The following is a 12,303-nucleotide window of genomic DNA, read 5'->3' as shown; positions in this document are numbered from 1 at the left end:
ATTTGGCCCAGTCAGTTGCGTGGTGACTCCCAACGCTGGAGGGTCTCAGGCTGCGGCCAGATCCTCGTGGCGTGTGTGGATTGATAGAAGTTGCCATGTGGGATTGTGTTGTGTCCCTCATCTGCTGGACCCATTGAACTCATCCAAGGACTATTTCTATATTTTCCCTGGCGTCGGATTACCGGGAGACACCCCCGGACTTGTTTCTGCTGTTATGGACTCTTTGCGGACTAGCAGAATTACCTTCATTCGTGCTGTTCCATTTTCCCTGTTCAATCCAACGAGATTTATTTGATCATCGGCCTGGTGTCCCTTCCTGCTCTGTCACACACCCCGTCACAGTGACCACTAAAAATTTAGTTCTCCAGGCCACCTGGAATGCAAAACCACCACAGAAGGTTGTGATGCACCAAGATTGCCAAAGAAACACTGCTGTGACCTAATAAAATAGTCTGCAGGAGGAACACGATCCACATTGTTGCAGATCTATTATTGTGGACATTTGTGTAGATACTTCTGGATTTTTTGAAAATATAACGTTTATACACCTTGATAGTTTGATCTCTATCAGTTACTGGTCATTAATGCCACAACAAGCTTCTCTCAAACTGTTTAATTAAAAAAAATATAAATAACAAAACATTGACAAAGGCAAAACGTTTGTACCAGAGTAACCTGTGATTTTAGTTACATATAAAAAACATCTATATGAAGAAGTTACTGACATTTGTAAAATACAAAAAGTAACAAACAAATGTAACATTACACAAAACATGTTGCTCATAGTTCCTGCCATTAGAATGAGGTCTGTATGTAGTACACTAAGATGGCACGGATCATCCACAATCAATGGAGGACTTCTGAGATATGAAGACTTTGAATTGATATTGCGTGTCATGGTGCGCAGGAGTAATGGCAGAGATCACATGGATCAGGTCACACAAGGAGGCAGGATCTGCTTTGAATGGTTTTTCCAAACAAAATACATTTTCATCAATAGATCTTGGGATAAGGCCGGCTTTCTTTCAGCTTTCCCGGCCCATTAAGATACTTTGTTCTGCCCTCAGCAGTGCAGAGAGAAGTGCACCTGCGCAGGAGCGCAATGGAGGAGACTGTGTATATGACATAGGACGCGTTATCCAAATGAAGCAGACCAGGACGCCATTCACAAAATAGGAGGCGTTGTGCCCAGATCAGCAAGGCCCAACAGACCAGGCTGCCCCTCCAGTGAGAATAAATGCTGTTTTTTAAATTATTACAGACTGGCCTGGGGACTTGTATACAGCCTTGTGGAATAAGGTGATGGAAGGTGAACATGATGGGGGACGACTACTGGGCGCTTCACAGAGAAGGTCCACAGCCTTGTATAAGACAAAAGGGAGCGAGAGAAGCTTTGAAGGGAATAGGAGCAAAAATTAATTTCCAATAATGTTGCCGAATGACTGGTGAACACATTTTTATATATAATAGTGTAAATTTGTGGGTACAATAAAGAGGTCTCTTGTACATGTAGCTTATACGCAATTTTGTGTGCATTTTTTAGGGGGGCAAAATCAATACTTTTGGGTGGGCAGGGGGGGTCAGGGCATAAAAAAAAATAAAAGTCAGTCATTGGATTTGAATAAATTTTCATAAAGCCAAATTTTACATACCTGTATCATTATTCCAAGACCTATTAAAGTGTATATTGTTCATGTGATAAACCCTTTACTGTTTTTGTTTGTAGCGAATATGTTAATGTGCAACAGATATTATACACACACACATAATATGCATATATAAATAGAATAGTAAACAACTATTTCAAGCCACTTAAAGTGGTAAAGTGCAAAGAAAAAGAAATCCAACTCGTAAATATTAAATTAAAATTAGTTCCATCAAGTTTGCTATAACCTAAGGTCAGCATTGGAAGACAGTATGATTATTTAACAGACATTTGAAGAGGAGGCCGGGCATTTGACCAGACCTTTCTATCAGCCTTGTCCAATTGTAATCTTCAAATCTACAGGAGAAGACTGATGGATGGGCCTAGTTACATGTGCTTTCACCAGCAGCCATTGCATGGAGTGGAGAACTGTGCAGTCTGTGAGGATAAAGTGTCAACTGTATAATAGTAAGTACCACAAAAATAGGTCCTCAACACATCTGATTAATCTTTATTTTATGTGCCTGACCTTATTAACTTATTCTGCAGCCACAATAGACACTGTAATACAGCAGCCATAAGAGATAAATAGTGCAAAATTTTCAATTACAACTAGTTTGCTAAATATTTTTTTCTAGGTCATAAACGTATGAATTCAAGAAAAGTAACTAGCAACTAGCCACAAAAGGTGGACAAGCTCTAAGTGTGAGATAGATATATATAATCTCTATCTATATCAAAAACACCCAACCCTACCTAAAGTAAATTTTTGTTTTTATTCTCTAGGCACATGGGACAGTAAAAGCGTTTTCTTGTTGTAACAAGTTTGTCATCTTTTTTGATATTTACACATGCTAAGTGAAACCATGATTTGCACAAGGAACATTCCACCATATGTTCATGTGCTTTGTACACGTGGCAAAGGCAGTAAGTTGTAAGAGTTAACCTTTTTTTATATATTTTCTGACGAAGCTTGGTTTCATAAGGAAATAATTCCAAACGACCCTTTTCTAGGCATAAAATTAGATGACTGCGCATCTCAGCCTGGTTAAATTCTACACTCTTTAGATCTACACCTTCGGCTAATGCCACTGCATTGGCAATTGCAAAAAGCCCACAATCATTTGCTCCATTTTGTTTCTGGCAACACATAATTGTAACATCCAGAATTTTATTACAGCCGTGGAAAAGTGGTTTGTACATTTTCAAAATTTGTTTTTTCAGAGTGTCAGAAATGGAAGAGGAGTGCAATGAGTTAAATACAGTGACCGAATTGTTGTTACATGCTGAAACTAGCCAATGTGCGCCAACATGGTGGATCTGGATGATATGGCTGCCAGTTACCAAAGGAATGTCAGAATGGGCCAACACTACTGTGTCCATCAAACCTGATACTTTAGGGCATGCTTTTATAATTAAATTCTGGCACGCATTAATTATATTATCGTCTAACCATTCTTGCTCGGTTATCAAGGCACGATCCCTGAAGCTCAATTTTATATTCTTTACAGTGACCCACACACAATCCAGCTTTTCTGTTGGGGGTGTTTGTGGGGTAGCCCCTTGTCCATCTACATTCACAGTTTCCCATACATCAGCTGTTTTATTCTCTGCCTTAGATCCTACTCTGTGAATGTCCATGTTTTTTTGTTTCCCATATTTTCTTACAGGAAGCTCCTGTATAGCTTTTGAGACTGTTATTTTTGGTGCTGGTTTCAGTGGCAAGCCACCTTCTTGGGGGATTTGTTCCCGTAATTGTAAATACAAATTACTTAATTCAACAGTGAGATGTTTCACAAAGTCTTGATTGTCCAAAAGATATACTGAGTCTATAAATCTTTTTAACACTTTGACACAATGGCGAATCAAATAGGTCAGCCGATTTCTCCTCCTAGAGGGCAATTCGTGCAGTGTTGGATCTGAACGGACACTATTTTGTGGTCTACACTCGTGTTCTTGTAAACCATTGTCACAATGCCTAGTGTTTGTGTCCACAAAACAATCACTATCCAGGATAAAAAGGGGGTTTTCAGAGTATGCTGGATTAATGTCATGCCACTGCCAATTTGCAACACGCAAAATTAAACACATGTGTTTACATGGTAGCAGAAATTTCTGCCAGTCTTTGCATGTGCAAGTGGGCCCATCCAATCCAACACAAACAGTATGCATTTTTTCTAAGTCAATTGCAGACTCGCTTTTAACTTCAAAAAGTCCCTTATCAGAGTCCAAACATTTAAGGTGTGACAAATCAAGGCCACTGTAGTAACGCTGCATTACATGGTCAATGAATCCACGAGGCCGATTTTTTAAAAACGATGGGACTTCTACGACGTATTTTCGGTAATAGTCAGAACTCGTTAAATTCATCTGTACGTATCTGTGAAAATAAAACAAGTCAGTTAAAAAAAAAAAAGCTGTTAACCTGAAGGTATAGGGTGAATTGACAGGTTAATAGGGTTTGGAAGCCGCACTGAAAGCCCTGCTGCTGTGAGTAGAGATGGGCAAACTGCTCGGTTTTACCCGGGTTTGTGAGCGGGGTTGCTTTGTTAAAGCAAACTGCTAATAACCATACTGATTATACTTACCGAGTCTGCGTTGTCTTCCAGCTCTGCTGCGGTGCTGCATCACTTTCGGGGGGAATAGTCACGTGACTGGCCACAGCCAATCACATACACTCAGAAGATAAGGGGCGGCCCAGAAGTGACGCAGCGATTCTTCACAGCAGGAAGAGAGAACGCCTACCCAGTAAGTATATTAGGTGTAGTAACTATTTGCTTGCTTTAACGGAGTAACCCCGGTCACGAACCCGGGTAAAGCCAAACAGTTCGCCCATCCCTAGCCATGAACAACTGAAGATGTTTCCTTAGCAGTGCATCAGTAAATAGTGCGCAGTGGCTGTAAACACATCCCGACACTGACTGACAGCTGGCTGTACAGTGCATCAGTAGAGAGGTTGTGGCTTCAAAATCTATCATTTGCCAATGGATGATGTGGATATTCATGTGATTAAAACAAAATTCTAATTTCATTAGTCTGCTACAACAAACAGAAAAAAAAAATAATTTGAAGTTGAAACACTCACTCTGGGGTATCTATACACCCATTTTTTGTTTTGTCATTTAAAAACAAACAAAAACAAATACAAGAACCTGTTTAATAGTAATAAATGAAGTTTTAAAACATAGCCTTCAAAAATTATGTGAAAAAAAAAAGCATTATATTTTGGACTTTTTGGTCCCATTCTTGGTTTTGCATAAAGTGGTTGTCCAATGCTTGGACTACTCCTTCTCACTCCCCATGTTCAACCCCAGAATAATAAAGCCTATACTCCCCTCTAGTGCCAGTCCGGTTCCAGTGATGTCCGAACTCGCGTTTCCATAGCCCAGGTGCCATTTTTATGACATGTGAGCTTCACAACCAATCATCACCAGTTTCCTTCTCCCCACCTTCAAATTCTTAAGTGAACTCTGCATCTGCCACCCACTTCATATCAATTGCTCCTGCATACCAAGGCAAGGAGAATGAAGGTGGAGGTGACTAGTCTCGGACCTTGCTTGTCATAACAATGTCATCTAGGCTCCAGGAAGGATCGTTCTGACATCGCTTGAACAGTGCCGGCCCAAGGGTATTTTTTTCTTTTTAGATGGGTGCGCACATGGAGAATAAGAAGTGGTTGTCCTACAAGTGGACAACCCCTTAAAGCTGGAGACACACTGGGCAAAATGCATGCGATATACTCGCAAGAGTCTCGCATGCCTCACCTGGCACGACCGCCAGCTCTCTGGACAGGAGTGTATCAGGTGCATGTGTTTCTGTAAAGCTGCTGACCCGATCCTGTCCAGAGAGCCGGTGGTCGTGCCAGTTGAGGCATGTGAGACTCGTGGGAGTATCTCACATGCATTTCACCCAGTGTGTTTCTGGCTTTAAAGCAACATTCCATGCTTTTTTTTTTTATTTATTGCACCACTGGAGTGGTGCTTTAAATTTAATTCCCCTGCCTCTTGTCTTATACTTACCCTCCCGACCCGTGGCTTCATCCTTTAAGTGCCGCGTCACTCCTATGGCAACATCTTTTGTATAGAAGTCCGAAGTAACCTCACAAGTGTTCAATGCAGTATGAGAGGCAGATCTAGGCTCTCGTAAAGATGTATTGATTTGTGACCTACAGCAACCCCATAAAAAACTGGAGCTGCTGGCAGATCCCAAATCTCCACTAACTGTAGTAACGCTGGAAACAGATGAAAACTGAGGCAGGTGAGTGTAAAGACTGGAGCCAGAGGCCTTGCATTTAAGCACCACTGTACTGTTAAAAAAAAAAAAAAAAAAGATAAATTGTGCTTTAAGTAATGGGCAACCCGAAATACGATCCATGATGCCTGAATCACAGGCAGCATAAAAGATACTGGCTACATTATATTGTAGATATCTTGGTTCATAGTAACTCTGTAAAGCATGCTGGTACCATGTGTCTTAGATGACAAGTGCTTGAAGCACGTCTGTCCACAGAAAGCTTCTGTACATCACACTTCAAAAACTGATAGGGAGAGACCTGTCAGTCATACAGAGCAGGACAGGGAGAATAGTTTGGGGAAGGACCTGCTGTTTGCACTTGTAATCTGAGACACGTGGTTCCCAGCATGCTTTTCAGAGTTACTAAGAAATGCTGCAACATCCTGGAGTAAGATAACACATCTGCAATATAATCTAGCCAGTATCATGTATGCTGCCTGCAGTTCGGGCATCATGGATCTGATGACAGGATCCCTTTAAAAAGGAATATTCAAAGATTAAATTGATTTACTAACTAGAAAAAAACCTATGTGAAAAAATGCAGGTAAATGGGAGAAGAAAACAGCTAAAAAATATTTAACACTATTGGTAAGGTTAAGTTCATGATATGTATGATTACAGGCATACACTAAAAAGTACTGAAAAGGACTTACTTTTGATACATATCTGTGAAAAATTCAAAATGCAGAACACGGATCAACTGGCTTAAATTACAGTTTTTCAGACTTGATAGATAAGAATGCTTCAAAGTCTGATGTTGCCTTTCTAGACCATTGTTGGTATTGATTCCAAATTGTTGTGTCCCAGTACGATACACATGTGCCCATTTCTTGTAAGAAAAAAAAAATCATGTTAGAGCATACTGATACGGCAAAGCAGCCCTATAAAGTAACAATTAAAAATAAAAAAATGGTGTTATGAAGACAGATTTTACTTACAAGATATAGATAACATACAGCTTGTTATGCCAAGCAAGCCTTTAACCCTGCTCTGCATATTGTAAAAACTATGTTTCTTTGTACTTGATGCAAAAAATATATGTTGTTTTGAGTAAAAATTTACTTGCCTGTGATTAGGTAGTATTTTCAATCAGATTTGAAATATTGGATATTAATATAATCATAATGACCCATAAAATAAATCTATAGTATCAATAAATCTAAAATCAAAAGATATTTGTTGGTTTACCTTTATATCCGGTAGCCATTTATGTGAGAACCACATTCTCAACATCTTATTTCTCTTCCAGACATTGCTAGATGTTAGAGTAGCCAAGGCTGTATCATGTTCTTCTCTTGAAGAAGCAAGAGCTATGCCCCGAAGCAAGGCCAGAACTTCTTTTTTATTTTCATGAACACCATGCACTTTTTGGTTAACCCATTCTGTCCAAGCTTTCTCCCGATGAAAGTCACACAACTTTATGTCAGCATCTAAACATAATATTTTAAAGAAAGTTACAAATTAACTAAACTATTACTTGTATCTAATATTTAAAGGGGCTGTCCTCTACTCAGCCAACCCCTTCTCAGTTTCTAAATTTACCCACAACAAAATAATACCTACATAATTTCTGGCACTGTTCCAGAGGTCAGCAATGGCTCTCCCAGTGCTTGCATGACATCCAATGTGTTCAATTAGCAACCGCTTCACTCACCCCTCCTAAGAAATCAGAAACCTGAAGTAACAGCAGTGGACACTGGATATGTCACACAATACCTCCCTGCAAGCAATGTTACAAGAGCTCCAGGAGAGACAGTGCTGAAACGGTCTCCAAGTAGTGGATAACCGTTCTAACCTATGCATGACCAAAAAAGGTCCAGAGCACCACAATAATGAAGATTTGCTTAAAAATGTGTGGGCCAGTACCCAACATTTCATTTCAAAATATCTATTTTTAAACCATTATCAATGTAACTACCTTTACTCTAAACTAACAAAACACTTATACTTATCTAGCTAACCCCCCCTTTTTTGGGGTTGAGGAGGGGGGGGGGTGGCGGCGAGGGGAGAGAGGGAATTCCTTCACTTTGTCTTGTCAAAGAACAGGATGTCACAGGAGACCAGGGTTGCAATTACATTTCTTCATCATCCCTCACCTGTACTGGAACACAATGCTATCAGGAGGAGGGGCTGCAGTTATTTACTATAGGAGTCTTGACTCTCAGCCGTCACAAGACATCCTGGATAGTGATGAGTGAACTTTGCTCGAACGTGTTTGCCCATTTCAGATTCGGCAAGAACATGGCCGATTCAGTTTGGGTTGGTCAGACCAGACCAATTTCCAAAAAAGTCAGCGAACAAAGGTTTGCTCAGTGAGTGATCGGATTAAAAAAAGCATTACTGCGTTTAAGTGATGCTTTTCTTCTACCTTCTGACTGTGTAGGATAACGGGTAGGATAGCGGGTGGGATGTGTTTGCATGTGTTTGTTGAGAGGAGGGGTGTGGGAACAGTAGTGTCAGACTATTTTTTTTCTCTTGCACGGCATTTTCTGTGTGCATGTTGCAGGTCAGCCGCCAATCAGGGCGAATAAAACATCCATAAGTTGAAGACACAAGGGCTTGTGTCATTTTATGGCTGTTTCTTTAGATACCAAAATCACGTCTGTAGGGATATAAGAAGCAGACATTTGCAGTCGCCACCATTTTCAGTGTTACTGGTTAGACACATTGCTGCTGCACTCCGTACAGCTCCATCCGCGTTACACAATTAGATAGCTAGTACTCCATCGCTTTTTAGCATTTTGTGCCGAGAACAAGTGTAATTCCTAAACCTGTGTGTGTTGCCAAAGCTGCGGTTTTTTTTGCATTCAGGAAGCGATTGCCATATCCATCAGTTTCCCCTAAAAAGGTTGAATTTGGCCTCAAACAAGTGCTTACCAAATCTGTGTGCAGAAAAGCCGAGTGGGAAATCCTGAGTAGGGATGGGTGAACTTGTGGTTTTTACCTGGGTTCGTGACTGGGGTTGCAGTGTTAAAGCAAGTTAATGGCTAATAATCAGGCTGATTATACTTACCATGTCCGCGTTATCCCGTTCAGCTGTGCCGCGACGCTGTGTCAATTCCAGGGAGAATAGTCACGTGACTTGCCACAGCCAATTACATACACCAAGATGATAAGGTGCGGCCTGGAAGTGACGGAGCGATGCGTCACACCAGGAAGAGAGAATGCGCACCCGGTAAGTATATTAACATTATTAACTATTGGCTTACTTTATCGCCGCAACCCCGGTCACGAACCCAAACAGTTTGCCCATCCCTAATCCGGAGGTCGTGGTGGAAAGGGGAAGGGGAAAAAGTTTATTGTAAAGGGGAACTAGTCTTGGTGTTGGAGGTGTATGTGGGGGTAGGTGCTACTGGTAATATTACTGAAAGCAGTAGTAACCAAACATTGGCTTATCGTCGTATCCCAAGCGAAGTGACAACTTCTGTTACTGGATGGCCTACTCCAGTCTCTGTTTGCCAGCAGCAGAGAAATACGAGTTGTGGATGAGGCCCAGAAAGAGCTTTTGCTACAGTTAATGGAAACCACTGCATCAAGTGGCCTGTCCTGTTCCTCCACCCCATCATCAAACAGTACAGTCCTCAGAGGTGGCGCCCCAATTACCCATGTGTCACACTCACAAGTCTCCAACCGCACAAATGACTGGGGAAACACAGATGACGGCTTCTGCTGAGATGTTCACACATTATATTCCATGGGCATCAGACAGAGGTCTGCTCCAAACATACTCCAGAGGAGGAAAGCATCTGAACCGATGCCCAAAATCTTTTGCAATCTTTCTCTGGAGATAGAGGAAATTAGGTTCTAGCAGAAATCAAAACCCTGGTTGCCAGACGTTAACCCCCCGGGGTAGAGTTGATGGCGATGATGAGAGTCAGATACCTGAGGAAAACCCGCACTGTACGTTCAGAGCAGCAAGTGTAGGAGGGCGACTCATGGCGAGGAGTTGGACAACAGAGCGGATGATGAGGTTTTAGATCTGACTTGGAATGAGCCCAGAGTAACGCAGCTGACCAGCTCAGCAGAGGAGGAAAAAAGACAGATTTTGGTAAGAACTTACCTGTAAAATCCTTTTCAGCGAAGGAAGGAAGAGGGACACAGATCCATTACTAGTGGGTAGGCGGAGCTCCACAGGATAGTTCACCTCAGATTAGAAAAAAGTGACGACCGGCCCCTCCAGCTTAGACTCCTCCTACTCCCATGTCCTTCAGTCCGTACACAAGCTAAGGAAGAGCAGACAACACCAGCGGAACAACACAACCCCCTCCGAAAATTCAGAAATGCGAGAGAACAGGTTATGCATATAACAGAAAAAACACACAGTCCCAGGCACTACTCACTGGACCTGACAACTGCGATGAGCTGGCAATGCTGGAACAGAGCCCTAGATCGCCGACCCCAGCCCAGATGACCGCCATCAGAGAGGAGTCGCGCCGCATCTGGAAAACAATAATACACTTCTGCCATGGGAGGGTGCTGTGTCTCCCTTCCTTCCTTCGCTGAAAAGGATTTTACAGGTAAGGTCTTACCAAAATCCGTCTTTCAGCAGCAGAAGGGAAGGAAGGGAGACACAGATCCATTACTAGGGGGACGTCCCAAAGCAGTCCAGAACTCAAGGGTGGGAAACCGTGGCAGAATCGCCAACACCCCAACAACTTAGGCAAGCGCGCAACAAGAGCCGAAAACGAGATAAAGAGATAACCTAAAACCGCCGCCTGCAGGACCCTCCGTCCCAAGGCCGCATCGGCGGAAGCACTCACGTCCACTTTATCAAATTTAGTAAAAGTGTGAACGGAGCGCCAGGTAGCCGCCCGGCAGAGCTGCGCTGCCGAGGCCCCCTGACGAAAAGCCCACGACGAACCAACAGCTCTCGTGGAATGAGCTCGAACCTTAACCAGGCAAGGCTCGCCCTTGAGCTGGTACGCCTCCAGGATAGCCGAACGTATCCACCGAGCTATAGTATCCTTGGAAGCCCGCACACCACGCCGACGACCAGCAGGAATCACAAAAAGAGTGTCCGACTTCCGAAACCCTTGCGTGATTGTAAGATAGAACTTCAACGTCCGCACCAAATCCAACGCGTGCAAGGCCCGCTCCTTTGGACTCTTCGGTTTCGGACAGAGGGAGGGCAACACAATGTCCTGATTGACGTGGAAACGCGACACCACTTTAGGCAGAAAATCGCAATGGGTACGAAGCACCACGTGATCTGAGTGGAACTCCAGAAAAGGGGGCGAGCAAGACAGTGCCGCCAACTCAGAAACCCTTCTCAAAGAGGTGACCTCCACCAGGAAGGCCACCTTCCAAGAAAGCAAGTAAAGCGTAGCTGAATCCATAGGCTCAAACGGTCCATGCTGAAGAGCCCCCAAGACTAGATTGAGCCGCCAAGGAGCCACAAACGCCCTCCGAGGCGGAAACTGACGTGCAACCCCACGAAAAAACGAATGCACATCCCTGCGCGAGGCAATAGCCTTCCGAAAAAGCACGGATAGTGCAAATACCTGACCCCGCAAGGTACCAACCGCCAGACCCTTGGCCAAACCACATTGCAGAAAAGCCAAGACGTTGGGAATGGAAAAAACCCTCGGGTTCCTTGACGATCCAGAACACCACGAATAGAAGGCCTCCCAAGTTCTGTGATAAATGCTAGTCGTAGCTGGACCTCTGGCCGCCCGCAAGGTGGCAATGACCTCGGCCGAAAACCCCCGACGGGTCAAGATCTCGGTCTCAAGTGCCACGCCGTCAAACGAAGTGACTTCAGGTCCGGATGGCGAATGGGCCCTTGGGTTAACAGGTCCGGGCGAAGAGGCAGTGGAAACGGAGGCGCCGCCAGAAGAGACCAGCATTAAATACCACGCCCTCCGCGGCCAATCCGGCGCCACCAAAATCGCCAAAATTCGTTCGAGTTTGATCTGCCGGATCACCAGAGGAAGCAAGGATACCGGCGGAAACATGTAGATCAGCTCGAAATGGTCCCACGGGGCTACTAGAGTATCTACCGCCACAGCCTCCGGGTCCCTGTACCTGGACGTGAACGTCGGAATCCTGGCGTTCAGCCTGGATGCCATCAAGTCCACTTGGGGAGTCCCCCAGCGGGAGCACAGCAGTGCAAAAACTTCCGGATGAAGACTCCATTCTCCGGGATCCACCTGCTCGCGACTGAGGAAGTCCGCCGTGATATTCAGCACTCCTGGGATGTGAATCGCGGAGATGGCTGGAACCCTGGACTCTGCCCATACCAGGATCCGAGAGACCTCCATCATGAGTCTGGAACTCCTCGTCCCTCCCTGATGGTTGATATACGCGACAGCTGTCGCATTGTCCGTCTGAATCCGGACCGGCAGACCGCTCAAAGGGACTGTCCA

The 12,303-nt window shown here is 43.9% G+C and overlaps 1 protein-coding gene and 1 long non-coding RNA gene across 5 annotated transcripts in view; one reads left to right on the top strand and one right to left on the bottom strand.

Annotated features, from left to right (window-relative positions):
* Positions 1–598: 598 nt before the first annotated feature.
* LOC141165651 (uncharacterized) overlaps positions 599–12,303 on the bottom strand; it is a 41,250-nt gene continuing 29,545 nt past the window's right edge. For all 4 annotated transcript variants that reach the window (XM_073651402.1, XM_073651399.1, XM_073651401.1 and 1 more), the window contains 3 exons: positions 7,127–7,368; positions 6,592–6,767; positions 599–4,025 (listed from right to left, as the gene is read on the bottom strand). In XM_073651402.1, coding sequence (XP_073507503.1) covers positions 2,402–4,025; positions 6,592–6,767; positions 7,127–7,368 — 2,042 coding nt within the window. In that variant the 3' untranslated portion in view covers positions 599–2,401. The remainder of the gene's footprint in view (positions 4,026–6,591; positions 6,768–7,126; positions 7,369–12,303) is intronic.
* Positions 1,732–12,303, top strand: part of LOC141165653 (uncharacterized) — a 30,975-nt gene continuing 20,403 nt past the window's right edge. The window contains exons 1-2 of the long non-coding RNA XR_012251184.1: positions 1,732–2,113; positions 4,255–4,393. This is a non-coding gene — a long non-coding RNA (uncharacterized lncRNA). The remainder of the gene's footprint in view (positions 2,114–4,254; positions 4,394–12,303) is intronic.

The sequence above is a fragment of the Phyllobates terribilis genome, unplaced genomic scaffold (assembly GCF_046119375.1).
Source record: "Phyllobates terribilis strain yellow unplaced genomic scaffold, ASM4611937v1 Scaffold_11__3_contigs__length_659146591, whole genome shotgun sequence".
Classification (NCBI taxonomy): domain Eukaryota; kingdom Metazoa; phylum Chordata; class Amphibia; order Anura; family Dendrobatidae; genus Phyllobates; species Phyllobates terribilis.
Note: the sequence above shows the minus strand (reverse complement) of the source record. Positions and strands in the feature narration are given on the sequence as shown.